Source organism: Mauremys mutica, chromosome 7 (genome assembly GCF_020497125.1).
Source record: "Mauremys mutica isolate MM-2020 ecotype Southern chromosome 7, ASM2049712v1, whole genome shotgun sequence".
In the NCBI taxonomy this organism is placed as follows: domain Eukaryota; kingdom Metazoa; phylum Chordata; order Testudines; family Geoemydidae; genus Mauremys; species Mauremys mutica.
This window is the reverse complement of record NC_059078.1, coordinates 64931458-64953625: the sequence shown is the minus strand read 5'-3', so window position 1 is coordinate 64953625 and position 22168 is coordinate 64931458. Positions and strand designations below refer to the sequence as shown.

General features: G+C 38.9%; 1 protein-coding gene across 1 annotated transcript in view; it reads right to left on the bottom strand.

The window, feature by feature from the left end:
* Nucleotides 1–22168, bottom strand: part of KAT6B (lysine acetyltransferase 6B) — a 199787-nt gene that overhangs the window by 81214 nt on the left and 96405 nt on the right. The window contains exons 3-5 of the mRNA XM_045023514.1: nt 7820–7928; nt 2397–2512; nt 2055–2136 (exon numbers count right to left, since the gene is read on the bottom strand). Of these exons, the coding sequence (XP_044879449.1) occupies nt 2055–2136; nt 2397–2512; nt 7820–7928 (307 nt within the window). The remainder of the gene's footprint in view (nt 1–2054; nt 2137–2396; nt 2513–7819; nt 7929–22168) is intronic.

Here is a 22168-nt window from a genome sequence, read left to right as displayed (position 1 = left end):
CCAAAATATCTTACCATGTTATAGGTGAAACCACGTTATATTGAACTTGCTTTGATCCACCAGAGTGCGCAGCCCAGCCCCCCTGGAGCACTGCTTTACCGCGTTATATCCGAATTCATGTTATATCGGGTTGCGTTATATCGAGGTAGAGGAGTACCTTAATTCAACACTTATCAAGCTTATGTTACAATCTGCTCTGAGACACTCAATAACAGACTTAAAAGTGGCCATTCTTCAACAAAAAAACTTCAAACACAGACTTGAACAAGACTTCAACGAGAAACTGAAATTTCCAATAGAACTGGAATTAATTTGCAAACTTGTCACCATAAAATTAGGCCTGAATAAACACTGGGAGTGGCTGGGTCACTACAAAAAGTAATTTTCCCTCTGCTGATATTCACCTCTTCTTGTCAACTGTTGGGAATAAGCTACATCCACCCTGTTTGAATTGGCCTCGTTAGCACTGACCCCTCATTTGGTAAGGCAACTCCCATCTTTTCATGTGCTGTAATATATATACCTGCCTACTGTATTTTTCACTCCATGCATCTGATGAAATGGGTTATAGCCCACGAAAGCTTATGCCCAAATTAATTTGTTAGTCTCTAAGGTGCCACAAGGACTCCTCATTGTTTCTGCTGATGCCGACTAACACGGCTACCACTCTGAAACCTGCTGACTCAAGACCCTTTGTAGCTTGCCCTCTTGGGTTTCTTCCCATAGCACCTGGCATCTCCCCCCTCCCTGCCCCCCCCCCCCCGCTGATTCCCACCAGTCCTGCTTCCTTCTCTGAAAGTATTTCGTTCTTTTCAGAATATTTGTGTTCAGTTGGCGCTTCCAGGTTCTAGATATGCTCAGTGTACTTTATACTGGCTGCAGTGCTAAAAATACCCCACTCCTCATTTCGTATGGGCCCATTAGACCTTTTCCATACCGTTCAATTCCAAGATCCTGAAATAGTTCTCAAGATAGTTCTTGAAAGCCATTTCAGGTAACGTGGTTCTGCTAGACGATGCAAGCACTAGTAGATAGTGAAGCCTACGTAGGAGATACAGCTTAGAAACAATTAACAGTAGCAGGATTTTCCTAACCGCTGTCCCAAAACATTTTCTGGAGGAGGCTAAACCATGTCACACACAGTGGCAGCAGACTATAGCATTGTTTCTTTTAGCACTGTTTGGTAAGGCAAATTGTTTTAGAACCTTGTCAACAGTAATTATGTTAAAGAAGGTTGTACAGTAGTGGATGCTTTTGTTCCCAGTGTAGGTGGGACCAAACTTTATAACACTGATAAATATATAATTTTGCCATGTTTACATCTATTTTCAGCTTCTCTAAATTCCCTTCCAAAATGTTAACCAGTTTATACATTTTAAAAAAATATAAGGAGGCACTACAAACCCATCTATATCAATGGCTCTTGAAAAAAAAAGGCCAGATTACATCTAGCTGTAATTTCAAAAATATGGTGACTCAGATATGCTAACAACCTAACCTTACTTGGCCAAGCCTAAAGATGGGCAAATGAATACAAAAATATTGATTAAGAAAAACTTTATATCTAGAGCAATTTTAATAATGAAATATAAGAAAAAACAGTGATCAGCTGTGATACAAAAAATGAGATATTAAATACAGAACATATAATCCTAGATGGAGAAAGAGATCCTTTGAGAGAAGAGAGGAACTCTGACCACATGGCTGTCAAATGGCTTTTTACAATGATATCTTCTGGAAGACACAAAGGAGGCTTTCTCCATGTGCCCTGATATGTTCTAATGTGTATATCCGATATGTTGTTGGCTATGGCCTTGCCCAACAGCTTCACTCTGAATAAATAGTTCAGTGACTCAACTCATGTTATAAAATTGATCAAGAGGAATGTCATTCACTTTGCAGGAAGGAATCTTAGGAACAGTCAAGCTCAAGAGGCTTTGCTTTTCATGTTCAGGACCATACTGCTAAGCAATCTATAAATGCTGAAAGTCTAACCTGGCACTTGAACATCTGGTCTAATTAAACATTAGTACAAGAAAGGTTTTCAGTATCACCTTTAGGCATTCGGGAAAGTGGTGGGTCACAGCATTCCATGTGGAACCCTCTATCACAAGAATCACAGAAGAGCATGTTATCCTGAAATTGAAAAAAAGGCTTAATACAAAGTTACTAGAGATTCTGCATCAATACTTTTTGTATTTTTAAATCTGACAGTAAGAGAAAAAAAGAAACTGAAAACATTGATTATAGAGCTTATTACATTATATAGAAGCTTATATTTTTACTCTTTGTAAAGTAGCCTGAAATTGTAAAGCTGAAGGGACTAACCCACAGAATATGGGTGAATATGCAAACATGAACTCAAAAGACACTGCGCTATTAAAATATTAACTTACTGCATTTTTGCCTTGAATTCTACATGCACTGCACGTCTTGCATTCGATACACTGCCATCTTAAGGCCTTTACATTTGCTGTTAACTCAGGACAAAATTTCAAACATGATGGATGCCCTGCAAAATAGAGTATTTAAAATGTGTTGAGGTTTAATAGAGTTTCAACTCCTGTGTTCTACAAAAGCTATGACACCACTGCAGCATTTTCCATCTCTAGAACCCTGCCAATGTCAACTATTCTCAGAACTTTATATTACTCAACTTATTTTTCCTCTTCTGAAGAGGATATGAAATAGCTGCTCAGAATGCTTTAATGTGGGTAAAGATGGAAAGTTTGCATTTACTGTAATCATAATGTGTCAATAAATCCATAAGCACCTGAAACTGAATGATGTCTTGTCCAGGCTGTCTCCACAGTATATTAAACTATCACTGACTCTGAAAAAAATGCTCTTCATACACTTGAATCCATCCCTTTCATAGTAGCCACAGTGAACTATAATTTATTAAAGAGTTTAATATAATAGCATTAATACATTTCTAAATTTTAGAACTAGATTACAGTATTTTTAAAGTATGCAAATCGGAAAACCCAATAAAATATATTTAATGAACTATATAAATATATTCCTTTCATTTTAGTTATATTACTACTTAAACTGTCCTACACCACACACATATTATGGTAACAGTAAAATAAAAAATGTAATAAGATATTTATATGTAAAAAACTTTTCTAAAAAAAATCTTTGGCTTCAAACAGAAATAAGGAGTATCTGACCCATGACCTCCTATGAAATGGACCCCTCTCCTTCATGGGGAGTGAAATTTGGTGAGGAAACACAGTTCTCATGGTTAAGATAGTCAATTCCTCCTTCAAAGAATGCAAATGATCAGGCACCTTCGGAAATGCAGTGGTATTCCTCAGGATTGGTTGAACAATTATTGCCAATGACTTCACCAGTAATCACCCTTAACTCTGACAAGGCAGATGTTATATTGATAGGAAAGGGCGAATCTTTAAAGGAAGAAGAATTTGCCAGTTCTGTACCCACACTGATGATCAAGGCCATCAGACTATAAATTGTCAGGATGGTAAGAAGCTTTGGAGCCATAGTAACTCATCACTATTATTAGACAGGTGCATTGTCATAGTCACAAGGAATGCTCTCGTACGTATTTATCAATGCACTCTCAGAGGAGAGCCTAGCCATGTGATCCAGGCTGTCTCCTCCTCCAAGTTAGATTGCTGTAAATCTCTTTACCTGAGGATGAGCTAAACCATCACAAAAAAGCTAGATTGGATAAAGCATAAAAGAATTTCCTATCTTTGTCCTAATCTCTAAAACCCATAGGCAGGGACATGGCTACCTCAGGGATGACCTCACCACTCCATAATCCTTCAAGCAGCTTTGCTCCAAAGTATCCATATAGTTGGAGAAACCCAGTTTTAGACTATCAGGTGCTGGAGGAGAAGAATCGTTAGACAGAAGAAGTTTTTATTTTAATTCAGAGCAGATTCTCAAACTCTAATTTAGGCTCTGCTTCTTTATCATCTATGGCAATTGTCTCAACCTATCTGCCTCAGTTTCCTCATCTGTAAATCTGAAAGATTTATGTTTGCCATTGAGTGATTTTGTGACAAATCAGTTATCGTTTTTAAAGAAATATGAAAATAAGCATTATGTAACAGACAAGCAATTATTATCCTGCTAATCCAGATATGTTAATATACTGAGTTTCCAAGATTTTGTGGTCTTCTATTTCCACCATTCTTGTTATGCTGCACAATTCAGACATATCACTTGCTTCAAATGGTCTTCTACGTGGAAGAGAATTATTCACTAGAGTGCCCTTATTTTTACACAGAAAGGACACCTGTCACAGTCAGGATGCAAGTAAAAATGTTTTAATAGCTGGAGGTTTCTTAGTTGTTCATTCCTCCTTCCAAACCAACCACCCTCTCCCAGTATTTTGGAACAAAAAAATGGGACATGGGCCAGTAAATGAGCAGAGAGTGGGAGGCAGCCCTCACTATCCCCTTACTTTTGGCTCCAATCCCCATCCTCTTAACTGAAGTTATCTGTCCCATGCCCTGCAGACCCTAATTCCCTTTCTCCCTCTGCCCTGTCCCCTACTGTTCTTGATTTGTTCTTCTGTCCTCCTACCCAGACCCCCATGCCTCCTTGCACTTTGCCTTTTCAGTCTAACCTAGATTTGTGCACATTTGCTAGATCCCACTCTCCCTTGCCCCCTCAACTTCCAGCCATCTTCTCTTCCCCTTTTTTTCCCACCTCCAACATAACTATCTCCTTCTGTCCTCTTTCCAAACATGTCCTAAACTGACTGATTAAAAATGAGTCTGCATGACACTAGCTCCACTCTCCAAAGCTCTTTGGCACCTTTCACCTCTCAGCTGAGCAAAAGCAATATGATCCTTCCTCTACATAGGTGAGAGGCAGCCAGCATGAGGATCAAAGGGCTATTAGGAAACTGCCAAAGCTGAACAATATCTCTGCTACAGTGCACAGCAGCATCAGCAAGGCCAGGAGCAGGGTGACCAGATGCCCTAGCTAGTTCTATGTGTACTCTGTTGGAGAAGACCAGCAGTGAGCAACACAGAGCTCCCCCAAGATTTCAATTCTGAATGGCCTCTTTGAAAGAACCCTCCTGATGATGGAGGATTACAGTCACTTCAGAGGGAGAATATGCCGCCTTAGTGCACCAGGCCCTACATGATTGGGAAATGGAGATGAAACTTGGTTCCCAACAAACCCCAGGGCCAGTTCCCCTTCCTTTTAGGAGTCGTCTCCCTCCCATGCATACCTAAAGTTTCCCTCTGTTCTTGCTGGAGTCAGAGAACCCCCGTATGAAACGGCGCATGTGACTGAAACAAAGAATGCAGGGGAGCATAGAAAAACATACACTGATAATAGGCATTGCAGTTTAACCCCTGAATCCCAGTTTCACAGATAGACTTGCTCTGTTCAGCAAGAATGCAGATTATTCCTATAGTTTCTTTAACCCCTGTACGGAGGAACCTGCTTGTAGGCGTGCTGCAATGTGCAAATCACAAGTCCAATTACAATGAGCCGCCACACAGTCAAGTTTTTCTGTTTATATGGTGCTCTGAGATTGGTTTTTATTTTAATAAATCATCAGTAACTAAACTTTAGCCATCTGGTGATCTGATTGGCAGTCTCAACATTTCATTTTGTGTATCTAATACATCTAAGGAACTAATTAAAGATAATTTAGTCTTAATGAGGCAGAGAGAATGCATCAGTGTTAATTCAAATGGAAGCTGATCCATGAAAGTCAAGGCTTCCAATTCTAATGCTCCTTAAAACTGCCAGAGATTGTTTTATAATGGAAGAATAGCTGATATTTATTACATCCTGATTAATGCAAACTACGTTTGCAAAAAAGCCAGTGTAACAAACTAGTACCAATCCAGTTCATTTCTAAAGAATATTAGATTTGGGGTTGACAGAAAGCACAGAGAATTTGGTAAGTCACAACTAAAACAGTTAAAGGAAACATGAACTTTCTAATATAGAAAATCCAGCAATTTGCTTTACTGTATGGTGTAAATACATTAGGATACATGCTTATGGAAGTCTATCGCAAGGTGATACAAATCAATTCAGAAGTGGATAATGGCAAAACTTTATAACTGAAAAAAGGGAAATTTTCATTTATGCAGGATAGACGTCCACATTCTATTCTATGCTGTCCTGTTTTATCCAGGTACTTATATGAGCCATCGCTGCGGTAATTTGAGTGCCTCACAATTTTTAATGCATTTATCCGCACAACACCCTATAAAATAGCAAAGTGCTATTATCCCCATTTTACATATGGGGAACCAAGTCAAAGAGAGATTAAGGGCTTGTCTACACTGTAGTGCTTTAGTGTAGATATTATCTGCACTAACTGACAGGATTCTCTCATCAGCGTAGGTAATCCATCTCCCCAAGAGGTGGTAGCTAGGTCGATGGGGGAATTTAAGATGGCTTAACTACAGCGCTCAGGGTGTGGTTTTTCAGACCTCTGACGAACTTAGTTAAACCAACCTAATTTTCTAGTGTAGACCATGCATACATGACTTGCCCAAGGTTACATAGGAAGTCTGGGGCAGAGCAAGGAATGATCCAGACAAAAAGGAAGAGTAAGAGCTGAGTATTATCTGAATACTTGTGTCTCCAATGACCAGCCAACCTCATTCATTCTATTAATGACCTCATATACATGTTGACCAAGAGGTGACAGAACAGAACCCTATGGGAAAAGTCCTTTGGGAAAATGAGCAGCTATCTAAAAGTCCTTTATGGGTCTGCTCCAAAATTACTTGCTATAAACACTAAGTTGTCACAATATCGTACAAGATTAAGTTAACTCAGGGTAAAGTACTTCTAAACTCATACTCTGGATTTCACACATACAAAGGAAAGATTATGAAAATTCAGTATTTTAAGAAAGATTCTATGCTAAGAGGTAAAATGCAAATTTAAGTTTGCCACAAACTTTGAAAGAAGAGTAACTGCCATGGAGCCAGCAGCATGGGGAAGTGTGGTGACCAGGACAAAGCTATCAGGGAGCTAGTCAGAAGAGGAAGATGGGTTACTGTACACTGAGAGGAGGGAGAGAGAGAATGAGCAGTTTAAGCAACTTTTCTTAAAATCATATGACATCTGGGGAAGATTTTCAAAGGTGCAAAGGGCATCAACTTTCCATGCAAGTTGGATGCCTAACTGTACTTGTGCTTTTGAAAGTCTCCCTCCGATCTGCAGGGATGCATGACTATACAGTATTTATATAATTAATGTTTTAAAAACAATGTTTTAATCTTCATGCATTATCGATTCATAAATTGTTTCCTCCCCCGCAGGATAAACATGGGGAAACTGGTATACTAGCACTTAGCTAATATTTCAAGTCATTTACTAAAAAATATTATTTGTATTTTCATCCATATATATTTTCTAAAAATGAACAGAATTTTATGTAAAATCTGCAGCAGTATAGATAATATCCAATTCCTCTATCCTCTACCCCAACTTATTTTAAATACTGTAACTCAGTGCTTGTGAAATGTATCAGACTGATAGCCTTGGAGATGATGGATAAGATTTTGAAACATGGATGCCAGAGGTAGGTTTCTAAAATCAAAGCTTTTGCCCCAATTTTCAAAACCTGCTGCCCCCATTGACTTCAGGGGGAGCTGAAGTCACTCAGATCCTTTGAAATTCAGGCCCAAATGAATAGTATGAATTTAGGAGTCTAATTTTTAATTATCCAGGTTTGAAAAGTTTGGCCTAAGACTATTTTTGACTGTAACAGGAAATTTACATACTGAACAATGTACAAAAAAGATGTACAAGAACCATCGTTAAGTCTAATTTGCAAGTAGAACCAACTTACCGCTGCTGCCACAGTCTGCGCAGGAGAGCAGTTCTTCTGGTTTTTTTTCACGATTTGATTCTTTAGTCCCCAAACAGAAACTACATATTGGAATGGGATCAGCTCGTGGCTAGGGCAAAAATAAATACAAATTGTTGTTACTTTTCTTACACAAAAAGTGACATTCCAGTCCTCTTTCCTCAAAATCAGAGGACAATTTACCTTCATTTTATTTTCTAAATGTTAGTTTCTTGGTTTATCAGACACTTATTCTGGTATATGAAGTTAATTTTTCCTAATCAATATTATGTTGTAGTCATCTCCCTCACCTTACATTTACCTTACATTTGAGCCTCAATAGTATCATTCATCATAGTAGTATCAAAGTGTTTTATAAATGTTCATTTAGCCCCAAACACAATCCAGTTAAGATAATAAACTATCTTCTTTTACAGATGGGGAAAACAGTGGCATAAATGGTGAAATGAATTGCTCAAGGTTGCTTCACATCAGTGGAAAAGCCAGGAGCAACTATCCATCCTGTGCTCAGCTGTATCAATTTAGCTGGAATAAATGGGCCAAACGTGTTAACATAACCCAGTCACCTTCTAACATTAAACAGTGTAAAACAAGGTCTGGGGTTTGGTATACACAGACCTAAGCCTGCTTAGTACCATGGCAAACACAGCATTAAAAATATTTTTAACCTTTTATTAAAATACGGAGAAGGAAACACAGTGAAAGCATTTAAAACAGGGGTGTGCAAACTTTTTGGGCCCAAGGCCACATCTGGGTGGGGAAATTGTAAGCAGGGCTGGGGAAGAGGGTTGGGGTGCAGGAGGGTGCGTGGGGGGTGCAGGAAGGGCCTCAGGGCAAGAGATTGGGGCAGAGGAGGGGTGCGAGGTGTATGAGGGGACTCAGGGAAGGGGGTTGGGGCGCAGGAGGGGTGAAGAGTTCAGGAGGGGGTTCAGGGCAGGGGTGCAGGAGGGGTATAGACTGCGGGAGGGGGCTCAGGGCAGGGGGTTGGGGTGCAGGAGGGGTGCAGGGTGTGGCGGGGGTTGGGGTGTATAGGATGCAGCATGGAGCTCAGGGCAGGGGATTGGAGTGCAGGGCGTACGAGGGGGCTCAGGGCAGGGAGTTGGGGTGCAGGAGCGGTGCGAGGTGCAGGCAGGGAGCTTAGGGCAGGAAGTTGGGGGGGTACAGGCGGGGTTCAGGATCCTGCCCCGCTTACCTAAAGCGGCTCTGGGGTGGCAGCGGTGCGCACTGGGGCCGGGGCAGGCTCCCGGCATGCCTGCCCTGTCCCCAGCCCCACGCCGCTCCAGGAAGAGCCCCTTGCTGCACCTCCAGGTACCTCCCCCGAAGCTCCCATTGGCCGCGGTTCCCCGCCAATAGGAGCGGTGGGGGGCGGTGCCTGGAGGCAAAGGCAACGCACGAAGCCCTCTGCCCCTCCGCCCGGGGGCCGCAGGGACATGGAGCTGGCCACTTCTGAGAGCGGTGCGGGGCCCACGGCGCCATGGGGGGCAATCCAGTGGGCTGGATCCAAAGCCCTGACAGGCTGGATCTGGGCTGTAGTTTGCCCAACCCGGATTTAAAATGTAAAGCTTTGAATGAGGCTTTCATTTTAGCAACATCCCTTTTTCCTTTTCCCATTAGCTAGAGAGATTTTTTTAGAAGGAAAAACCCCTTGTTTGACAGTCTCTTCGATGGGAGTATCTGAGATGGGAAAAGAGACTAAGTTAGTTGCGACGGGCGGGAACTGTTGCTAAAGTCCAACCTCATTTCATCTCAGGTGGTATCTGGAAATTAGCTGGAGTTCGTAGGGACGGCGATGATATCTGGATCCCGCTCTCTGGCCCTATCTAGTTAGGGCATCCCTCAGGATTAGGACAAACAAGGTCCGGCGTGTCAGAAGAGGGTGGGGGTGACAGATATTATGGTGAAGCTTGCTCCACTAGCCTCGATCTGTTCTTTTTGTATTTTCCCCCAAAGTCTCTTTAAAGACCCAAAAAGGGAGTGATGGGTGGAATAGCCCATTCCCTCACTATTTTGTCCACCAGTTAGGCCTAATATACAACACACCAATTTTGGTTCATTAATTTCCAATTCCACATGTTCTGTTTTAACCAAGCATGGTTTCAGCATACTCCCTGAACCATCTCGGCAGGCTTTTTTGTTTGGACTAATTCAGTTTTTCCTGTTTGGTTTTCTTGCACCTGTTCCCACCACCATTTGTTGTTCTAGGTTGTTGTGACATCTTATGAACTTTTACATACCTTTTACAGTGGGGCTTACAACTAGAGTACATTGGTAGGCCCAACTACCACAACACCTCTCATCCACGCTTACTCCAACTTAAAACAACACCATCTCTAATGAGACAAGAGCAAGGGGATATTAAATAAAATTGAAGATGGCAAATTCAAAACTGGTAACAGGAAATTACTATTCCACATCAGAGACAACTAGATTGTGGGAACTCATTGCCAGTATATACAATTGAGGCTAAGAGCTCAGCAAAATTCAAATAAAGATTGGGCATTTGTAGGGAAAACAAGAATATCACAAGCTATAATAATAACTATTACAAAAATACATTAGAACTTTGGAAGAGACCGAGACCTCAAGGCATGAAGTAACTCTAAATCAGGGGTAGGCAACCTATGGCATGCGTGCCAAAGGTGGCATGCGAGCTGATTTTCAATGGCACTCACACTGCCCAGGTCCTGGCCACCGGTCCGGGGGGCTCTGCATTTTAATTTAATTTTAAATGAAGCTTCTTAAACATTTTTAAAACCTTATTTACTTTACATACAACAATAGTTTAGTTATATATTATAGACTTATAGAAAGAGACCTTCTAAAAACATGAAAATGTATTGCTGGCACGTGAAACCTTAAATTAGAGTGAATAAATGAAGACTCGGCACACCACTTCTGAAAGGTTGCTGACCCCTGCTCTAAATATTAGGTCGGAGGAAACTCTCTCTGAGGACACGTTATCCCATAACTGTCCACTAGAGGGGTTTCTTGCACCTTCCTCTGAAGCAGCTGGTACTGGCCTCTGTTGGAGAAAGGATACTGAACTAAATGGACCCCACTGATCTGATCCGATTTGGCAATTTGTATGTCCCTATTAAATCAACATATTCTATGGGAATAAATTAGACAAACACAAACTTTAATTTAGCCTTGTTTTTCCAACAAAGCACATTTTTCTGATCAGGAATTCAGTTGAAGGGTCTCACTGTTCTTCCTCTGCTGTATGACAACCTAACATCAACATATTAAAATACTTCAAAATAATTTGTGTAATAGATTTCAATGCGTTAAAAACAACAATCACATTAGCTAGAAAAGGCTATCTTACTAAGGGTGCTTATGGGTCTGATCCTGCAGACATTTCTTCAAATGGAAGTACTCACAGTAGGAAGTACTAAATGTTTGCACAATTTAGGTTCTAACAGAATTTTTAAGTTTCATAATTACTAGAAAATAACAACAAAACAGTTAAAAAAATCATGTGAAAGATCTGGAATGCACCAGAACTATAGTATTAGTTTAGATACCAAACTGAACAAATGATATTTTAAAAGATACACAAGCTCCAAATCAACATTTTTGCATTTCCAAGTGGAAAAAGAGGCAAGAGAACACTTAACCAACCACTGGTATTATATATCGTTACTACAGAAATTCCTTTTAAGAAATACAAGTCTACATTTACTTCTCCCAATGGTTCTTTACTACTCCTAGCAATACTAAGGCCTCATACATCTGTTTATGTGTAGACTCTTGAATGCATAGAGGTAGTAGTTTTCATAGCTGTTAACATACTGCATTAAACAAACATTTATTTCTCAGAACTACAGTTTTGTTATTTGCTGGAATGTCCCATTAAAACATAATTTAAAGGATTTTGATATTCACACATACTCTCAGACAGACACAAACACACCACACCATACCACACACAAAATCCACCCTTAGCAAAATATTTTTGATTCCATCAGGAATCATAGATTTATTGGTCTTAATTTTCCATAAATGCATTAAAGGAGACTGAAACATCATCTTCCGCTGTGTCAAATATAACTGCAGACAACACGTACTGATTAGTTTTATTAAAGCCACAAATTGTTACAAATTATGTTCACTGCTGAAAAATCAAATCGCCACCTTGAAAGAAATAATTAGGAAAATTATAGCATTGTGTCATTTCTAATTCAATCATGTTTCTAAAACAGTGAAAATGAATTTCAATAATTTATTTTAAATTGTTGTGGGGTGACCTTCAATAGCTTCATTAACCTTACTGGTCGGAGCATTCTTCATTTCAAAGTTTAAAAACCGATGCAAGAAGTGAGAGAAGAAAAAAAGAGCTGTGTTGATTGTTCTTGCTCAACAGTGGCCTTTTGAATTCAGTAAGCCCCTCCCTCCCACTTCAAGCACACTGCAATTTTTGCCTATGCAAAAGTACTTTCTAAGAGTGTTAGGAACATTTCTCCAGTACAGAAACCTTTAAAGAATTTGCAAAAACAACTACAAATTGGTTACTGACCCTGCCATCACCTTAAAAAAATTTCAGGCAACCAGAGCTACCCATTGGTGGATCCAGTTATTACCTGCAACTGCTCAAATGCAGCATCTTGGGAACACTTTTGGCCCTTTAAACAACAATTAAAAGAATAATCTGATTTAAAAAGCAATAATATTCCCTCAACAGAGGCCAGCAAAAATCCTGTCTTTGCAGTCATAGTATTCTTTCCTTGATTTGATTTAACAATGGTTTAGTCATTTCTGCCATGCTTACTGCAATAAATAATTCACAAAATGTCACATATCATTCATGTAATGAAACAAATCCAGGTCTACAATCTCATTTGTCTTTCCCAGATAATTTTTTTGCTGTAAGAGAGACATGGCTATCGGCCAGCATTCATGCTCTTTTTTGTTTTTAACTAAAGGTAACATAAAGGACAAAGGTTGTTGGTAGTTCAGGGCTAGAAAGACTGATGTCCCCATAACAAACCTAATAATAGAAAGCTTACAGATCCTATCACTTCATGCTACGTTTCCTAGAACCCTACAGCGCTGATGTTCGCCGTCAGCCATTTATATTAATGATAACTATCTCAGTGCACCAGTGCATTATAAGACAAAAATAATGTCTGCTGTGCTACCTATCACCAAAAATTCAAAACACTTTAAGACTCTTTCCCAATACACTAACTCAATTATCCAAAATTATGTGCCTAGGATTTTAAATGAAATGGCATACAAACTGGCTGTAGGATTATTTTGGCTCACAGTTGTCTCAACTAGGACATGTACAAGAAATAATTTTTTACTGATCCAACACAAACTAAAAATAGCATATTAAGTACTGTACATCCCTCGTACCTATACCTGTGTTTTCAAGTCATATCCATGTAATTAAATACTGCCCAACCCAAGTAATTAAATACCAGTGTCATCACCACAAAGGTAACAGGTAAAGAGAACAAAGTAATTCCACTCTGCCTCTTATATGAACAAGAATTGCCAGGTAAGCTCAGATCCCACAATCTTTGTAGTTGGCAATAACTGCAGGAAGCAGAAGACACAGCATGACTTTCATCTTGAACTCACAATACTAGTATAGTTAAAGAAATCTTGTTGTGTCTTGTAAACTGAACTGATTTGATAGAAAAGACGTTGACTGAATAAATCCGGAACCTGAATAGGTTTTCTGATTGTAGAAGATAAATACAACTAATAATTTTGCTACCAACTTTAAATTATTTTAAAAGCTCATTTTTTTAAAGAATGCAGTTACTAATTATGTTAAAAACATGTCTAGTCAGATGAGCTATTAGAGGTTGCATGCCACCTGTCCAAACAATGTGCCATTGTTCCTTCAATACACCTAATTAATCAAGAGCCATTTTTCCCCACCTATTTACTTTGAGAGCCAGTGAAAATATTGTGATATATATGATGATTTCATGTTGTTTTTAAATATAGTAATTTAATGTTTCTAAATTGTATTTTCTCTTCAAGAGATTCTGACTTACCAGATCATGCAGAGTGATCATCACTAGTAAAATTTCCAAGGTTAAAAATCGCCTCCCCTCCCATATCTCCTCAGTTTGAGAACTTTGTACACTACCAGGTTGGATAAAAATCAATTATTTAAACTAAAAAAAATCAGATTTAAATCAGTTTTTTTTATAAAATGCTTTTTGAGGAAAAAAACTAAAAAGATCATTTTAATTAAGATATTTTTGAGCTATAATGTATATCATCATGGAATAGGTATTATAAATTCTAATTCTATAGTATGAGACAATATATTCATGTAATGTTTAAGAAAAGTTTTGTAAATGAGTTCCAATAGTTCATGGATTAGGAACCCAATCTTATGGGGTTCCACAGGCTTCTGTATAGATTATTTAGGTTAATCTTTCTATCTACACAATGGGACTCAGTGCTCAGTCTAGAGCAGTACTTCTCAAAATTGGGCTGCCGCTTGTTCAGGGAAAGCCCCTGGCGGTCCAGGCCGGTTTGTTTACCTGCCGCGTCCGCAGGTTTGGCCGATCGCGGCTCCCACTGGCCGCGGTTCGCCACTCCACGCCAGTGGGAGCCACGATTGGCCGAACCTGCGGACACGACAGGTAAACAAACCGGCCCGGACTGCCAGGAGCTTTCCCTGAACAAGTGGCGGACCAGCTTTGAGAAGCACTGGTCTAGAAGATACCATCAGAGATGCTTAGTTTCGCAGTTCTCAAACTGTGGATTTGTGTCTCCAGAGGTAACATGCTTGTTAACAGCAAAAACATTTTAACTAAATAATTATTATATAGAGGTGAGAAATAACAGACCTCAACTCTATTGTCCCTCTGCAAATTTGTGTGCACAGAGTCAATCCCTTACCTCTCTCTAAAAGTGCAAAGTTTCAAAAAGTTTAGTGAATAGAAGAATGTTGGGGGTGGAATAGATCTGGACAAGGAGAAGAAGTCTGGAGATAAATGTGAGAAGTGAAGGATATATGCTTGTTTTGTTAAAATATTATATGTTTGCTGTTGATGAAAAAAATCCAGAATACTTTATGTTGTTTTAGTTAAATAAAACAATTTAAAACATCTGCCTGGTGTTGTTCTCCTCCTAATACAGCATGGCAAGAAAATCCTCCAAATATTAATTATTAACCCGTTCAATTGGAGATCGTTCACCTCTCAATGACTTCATAAATATCTGCTTCAATTACCTTTGGTATATGAAATAACCAAACAATCATTCATTTTCTGATATAGCTGTAAATCTAATCTGAAAAGTTTAGAAAATAAATCACTGTTTAAAAATGTATAGTGTGTACATTCTAAAAATTAAACTTACATCTATCTCTGAGTTGTGAAGGATATGTATTAAGAATATAACAACCAACAAGAATGCACTTTTATGTAGAAATCCAATATTAAATCAAGTCTTCCTGACTAGTGATTTAAATCATGATTTGATTTAAATCAAATCCACCCTGTGTGCTACTGATAGTTTGCGAAGATTTCAGATGCTAAGACAGGAGAGGAGGGGACTTCCAACACACTCTCCTGATATATGTTAAAAAAAAAAATTAGGACTCGAGGCATTTTCTACTATTCGTTAATGTGAGAGTATCATGACAGAACATGTGTAATTCATTTGTATTTTAACATCTTACTAGGTATCTAACTACCATTTGTGTATACACCAGACTACTGTAGTTAATCAACCCCTTGAATGTCACAAAAATACTAGAATCTTACAGTGATAGTAATTTTCACTGCCATCAATAGTTCTGAGACATGCCCATGGGGAACGCAAGTGCCCTCCAGCTGCACACTTCATGACCTGGAGCTGCCCAAGGGCAGCAAGCTGTCTCTCCTACAGTACATACCAAAGACAAGACTGAGCTATAAAATAATAAAAATGTTTTATATAACCACTGAAGTAATGTATCTACAATGTTCAGCACTTTGTTATTTTAACTTTAATAAAAAGAACTATTACTATTTGCTAAGAGGTACTTTTTCATTAATGTTACAAATACAGTACTAATGTCAAAGAGGGTTCTACTCAACACTCACAATTTCAAAGTATGACATTGTTATGTTAGTTAAACCAGTGCAAGTTGTTTTTAGACAAGACTTAAGTACTACCATCACTGAGCTTATCATCTACTCCTATGCAACCTGTACTTATAGCTTTCATGAACCACAGGTATTTGTTCTAAGAAATTAATGAGCTTTTCCTAGTGAGCCAAATTAACAGTTGGTGTAACTCCACTGGACTTTAATGAATTTACACTAGGACAAATTTGCCCAAAGGGTCAACAGAGCTTGTATTTCTTTTCATTGGTTGCTAATGACCTTATGGAAGTTGCATGTTCTTCAGACACTCTCCATGTTACTTAAGATTGGGGTAGTGTGTTGGTGTTTAAAGGTCATATGTCAAACCTATGAGAGATCTTCCAGAAACTCTAAATTCCCAATCCTGCAAACTCCTATGCCAGTGAGTAGCTTCATACCTTCGTGTAGTTCCACTGAATTCTATTAGACTATTCTTATTTGTACAGGGGCAGCACCTAGATCTCCAATCAAAGGTTAAGATCATATTGTGCTAGGCAGACTCCTACCATGCTCAAAGTTACTTATGTTCTTAATGAGAGTCCATATTACAAATATACATTAAAGAAATCAGATTTTTAAATTTGTGCTTTTTTAAAATACAAGTTTCTAAAGAAAAGTTACAAATCTTTTTGAAAAGTCAAGCTCACTATTACCCAAAAACTCCCTTATCTCAAAACTTCACCTCTACTAGAAAAGAGTTAAGTATTTTATATATATTACATACACAGACATTATACATCTAAATTCTGTGGATACAGACAGCATGCGAGTAATTTCAGGCTGAAAAGAGCTTTTTAAGCAAGTTAGATGCTGGGGTCAAAACTCTTTAAAATGGAAATTGCCACGACCTTAACTATGGATCCCATGCCATGGTCCCATAATCTGTATCCTTCTGCAGACTGCTAAACTCTATTTACAACCTCATGAAAGACTTCTAAAAACATTCCAATTAGAAGCATAAATCTACTTTCTCTGGCATTTTCTATATTTCCATAATGTTATTAAATGGCCCCTGAAGAGTCTGCTTTTAATTTCAGTTCCTATTGAGACAGAGGTCTGCATATATAGACCACTGTCAGAGCCAAGTTAACTGGCACCCTTTTACTGCCTCAGAAGTAGGGTGACCAGACAGCAAGTGTGAAAAATCAGGACAGCGGGTGGGGAGTAATAGGAGCCTATATAAGAAAAAGACCTAAAATTGGGGACTGTCCCTATAAAATCAGGACATCTGGTCACCCTACTCAGAAGACAGGCCAAGGACCAAATGGGCCATATTATTTTGATGGCTGATCATTGATGAGGCACATTGGCATGGTATGATGAGTTCTTTAAACTGCATTTCCCTAACTGCACCTGTTGTGTTGATAAAAAGTAGACTATTCTCTAGAACTGATAACCCATCTCCTTACTTTTACACACACACACACACACCATTTCTGCTCATGCTTGTTTGTCATCTAAAGTCAAACTGTCTTTCTGACATCACAGTTGATTGAAAGAATGATTATGATGTCACGGTTAGGATTTAGGTTTCAGGTGCGTAATAAAGAGAAGCAGGTGCTTGGAAATACTTCTGTTAAAAGTTCTTTAAATATATAGTCATACCACCATTACCAGCTTTTTATCCAAGGATCTCAAAGTGCTTTAAAAACATTCAACTGCCTGAGCCTCCAACACCCTTGTGAAGTAGTAAAATGGGGATAACACTTTTTAAAATTGGGAATCGGAGGCAGACACACACTAAAGGTCAAGGTCACACAGCAAGTCATGACAGAACCAGGTCTTCTGACTCCTAGCCCTGTGCTTACCCTTAAGATCACTTTTCTTTTTAGCTTAAAAGTGCCAGAATGCACCTAAGCTCAAAGTAGATAGGCTAGCACGTATTCACCTAGCACTTGCATTTTTAGAACAGATTCCCATCCAAAGCCCTTATTAATTACTGTAGAAACACTTCACCCATCACTGATGTGCACTCTGGAAGTACACAGTTCTCAGCCACACTATTTTCCCCTAATGTTTCAAATCAATATAGAATGCTCAGTAGCAACATTCACTAATTACAGTTGATGGAATTTTGTATAATAGGTACACACCTTTTTGAAAAAATCCTAGGTTTACATGCATAACATTTTAGTGGGGGAAGAAATGCAGAAAACAGCATACACTAAAAGATAGGTTTCTAAATGGGATATTTTTCAAGATTTTCATGAGGCAGCAATAGCTTTGTCAAACAGGAAGAGAATGTTTCAATTTGTACTAGTACAGGTGAGCTCACAAAAACTACTACACCTCTACCTCAATATAACGCTGTCCTCGGGAGCCAAAAAATCTTACCGCGTTATAGGTGAAACCACGTTACATCGAACTTGCTTTGATCCACCGGAGTGCGGAGCACCACCCCAGAGCACTGCTTTACCACGTTATATCCAAATTCGTGTTGTATCGGGTCCCGTTATATCGGAGTAAAGGTGTACTCAGACAACAGTATCCAATTTCTCGCTTTGGATGTCTAGAACAGTGGCTCTCAAACTTTTGTACTGGTGCCCCCTTTCACATAGCAAGTCTCTGAGTGCGACCCCACTTATAAATTAAAACCACTTTTTAATATAGTTAACACCATTATAAATGCATAAGGCAAAGCAGGGTTTGGGGTGGAGGTTGACAGCTCGTGACCCCCCATGTAATAACCTCGCAACTCCTTGAGGGGTGGTCCTGACCCCTAGTTTGAAAACCCTGGGTCTAGAATATGAAAGATGCTATAAAAAGTCAAATTCTAGTCTATTTCAAATGAAACTGTCTATGTTCTACACATGATTCAAGAGATTAAAAATAAAACCCTACACTAATCTCTATAATGATGTATTACATCTACCACAGTAACATTCAAATGCCCCACTCAGGACGATTGTCCCGTTGCACTCAGTACTATACAAAATACACATATATGTAGAAAACTTAAGATTAAAATTCACCCCATGTGCAGGGGACCGCCTCAAGACCTAGGCATGAATTGAATACAATTTTAGCAATTTAAGTCAAAATAAGACTTAAGTAATGCCAAGGCTTTGGGTTGGTTCCCTACAATGTTAACCCGAAGTCTACTATCTCTTGAATCTTACTCTTTGTCTGGTTGCAATTTATAACCACATAGACTGAAACCTAAACAATAATCTCCTGCCACTGTAAATCAGTATTTCCCAAAGTGTGGGGCACACCACCCAGAGGAATATGCAAAGAAATAGCTGAGAGGTGAAAACAAATCTCACAGTTGTTCTCCAGTGTCTCAGCTTTCATTTTTAAAAAAGTCAACCTCAAGCTGTTATGGTTATGGAGAAAACCACGACCTGAGTGTAATGGAGGCAGAGAAGTCTGAGTCTGCAGACAGCCTGAAACAGTAGCTCTGAGATGTCAATTCCCTTAATCATTTCAATGGGCATCCATTCAGATGCCAAGGATGATACTTCAAATGTCAACATAATTATTTCACTGTTCATCAGAACATGTAAAAAAAGCATAGAATTAGCATATTATGAAGAATACTGCATGGCAACACTGAAGGGAGTCTGATTGATTTTAAATTTCTTGAACAGAGTCCCATTTTTCAAAATTTCATAACTTCAGTAACTTCTCCTCACACCACCCTTTCAAATGATACTATCAAACTGAAATTTAAGTAACTTCTCAAAATTCCAGTTCCTGAATAGAGCAACTTCCTTTAAACAAATGTGCCATTTTTCTTATATTCACTTTTAAAATATATGCTTATAAGCATCATTTGAGTTAAGGAAAGGAGCTTCTTTCAGTTACAGTAATCTTAGGTGTTATTTCTAGCCACTGTAGGTACACATACATTTTCGTCACAGAAAGGAGGATTTTGAAGTTGACAGTGTCCCTTTAAATTGTGCATTTAAGTTTGGTAGGCATAAAAACAAACTACAAGTAGCATTAGTTATACTCCCTGTACAAGCATCTCTTCACCAAATTTTAGTTATAGCCCAGTGATGGCATGCAATTTCTAGCTCTTGACCTATCATGAGTAGAAACATGGATCAGCATTCATGTTGAACTCCTCATCAGTACCCGGCCCAAGCCCGAGAAGCTAATAATCTAACCAGTGGACCAAATTCAGTGATGAATCCTGGTCTGCACCCACCTGAGGCACGTTGCGCATATGCTAAGAAAAGCCAACTACCAATTGTGCCAAACTGTACTAAATTACGTGATGGTTTGGTGATATAAACAAATTAAAAGCTAGATCAACTCATCTTCACTTATGACCTAAGGTTGCATTTAAACCTAAAGTGTAGAGCAAGTACATTAATCCCATTGTGCTGCTGGATACGCTGACTTTAGTCAGTCCTAATTACTTACCAAGCAGGGAAAGTTTCAGAGTTAGAAGTTGTCATCTTGCAGTGGCCTAAAACAAGTTAATCCCATGTCCTGGCCACTCCCGCCAAACCACACCCCTTAGGGGAAGGCAGATTACCTTCCTTTTCAAGTGACCTCACAAAAAAGAAGGAAGAAGATTCCTCCTTCCCCTAGATAGCAAAGGGAAGGTTGGCTATATCACTCTGCCATCTTTTCCAGCCATCCCATTCAAAATAAGAATGGGGATGAAGAGGACAATCTCCTCTTTCCTCATAAAAATCACTGAAAGCGCTGTAGAATATAGGACCTTAAACTTTTATGTTGTTGGAAAGGTTAAGGCTTTTCCTCCTCTCCTCCCACACTGAACTCATGGTTTGGAGAGAAGAACCTGACAACTCCCTCGCCACTGGGAATTTTTGCTGAGCAGTCAGATCATAGCAGCTGAAGTGGTCAGATATGTGCTAAATAATATTCCTTTCCGGTTTGATCACCTTGTAGTTCTGGACTGCTACCAATCACTTGTTGTTAAACCAGAAAAGCAAGTTTTCCCCATCAGCACCTGATCAGAATATCTCAGTACAAATCTAATTTATATCCAAGATGCTGTCAGATCTTTTATCACAGGAGGCACCCAAGTATATTATAATTGCCTGATACAAGCTGGAACTTTGCTGTAACTCTCAGTCATCAGTGGCCAATGCCTTTCTAGTGGGTAGTTTAGTTATCCTGGTCCATTGCAGAAAGGTTTCCACATCAAAGCTCTGTTTCTGCTTTCACTCTTCACAATTGCAGGGTTTTTTTTTTCATCTACTAGTCACTGGCTTATGGAACTAGGAAGATGGAAAAAGGTGTCCCTCAAACTCCTGACTAGGTTTGTTAAGGTTCACTACACATGCTACCACCACTTTATATCTTAAAAAGGATCAGAATAGCATTAGATTTTGCCTAGCAAAAAGGACCTGCCTAAAATATTTCTGAATGTGTTACAATTTTAATTGCATCACGGAATAATCACTTCTAATCTGCAGTCTAACCTTCAAGCAACCTGTGATCAGAAACAATTATAGAAACAGTTCCTCTATCGGAAGCATTTGGTTATGCTAAAATTGCTGGGCAGAGTTTTAGTTATTTAAATTACACCTTCTGAAGAAACATGCAAGAACAGAAAAAAAGAAGACAGCAATGTAGCTTACAAGTTTATAGTCCGGGGTAGGCAACCTATGGCACATGTGCCCAAGGCGGCACTCAAGCTGATTTTCAGTGGCACTCACACTGCCTGGGTCCTGGCCACCAGTCCAGGGGGCTCTGCATTTTAATTTAATTTTAAATGAAGCTTCTTAAACATTTTAAAAGCCTTATTTACTTTACATACAACAATAGTTTAGTTATATATTATAGACTTATAGAAAGAGACCTTCTAAAAATGTTAAAATGTATTACTGGCACGCGAAACCTTAAATTAGAGTGAATAAATGAAGATTCAGCACATCACCTCTGAAAGGTTGCCGATCCCTGTTATAGTCTGAGGAAGCTATAGTTTAATACTTTTCATCGATTCCAGTGTGAGAAGGACCATCATGATGATCTAGTCTGACTTCCTGTGTAATATAGGCCATAGAACATCCCAAAATAATACCTAGAGCAGATCTTCCAGAAAAACATCCAATCTTGATTTTAAAAATGGTGAGTAACGAAGAATCCATTGTTCCAATGGTTAATCACTTTCCTGGTTAAATTTTTACAGCTTATTTCCAGTCTGAATTTGTCTAGCTTTAACTTCCAGCCACTGGATCACATTATACCTTTCTCTGCTAGAATGAAGAGCCCATTATTAAATATTTGTTCCCTATGTAGGTAT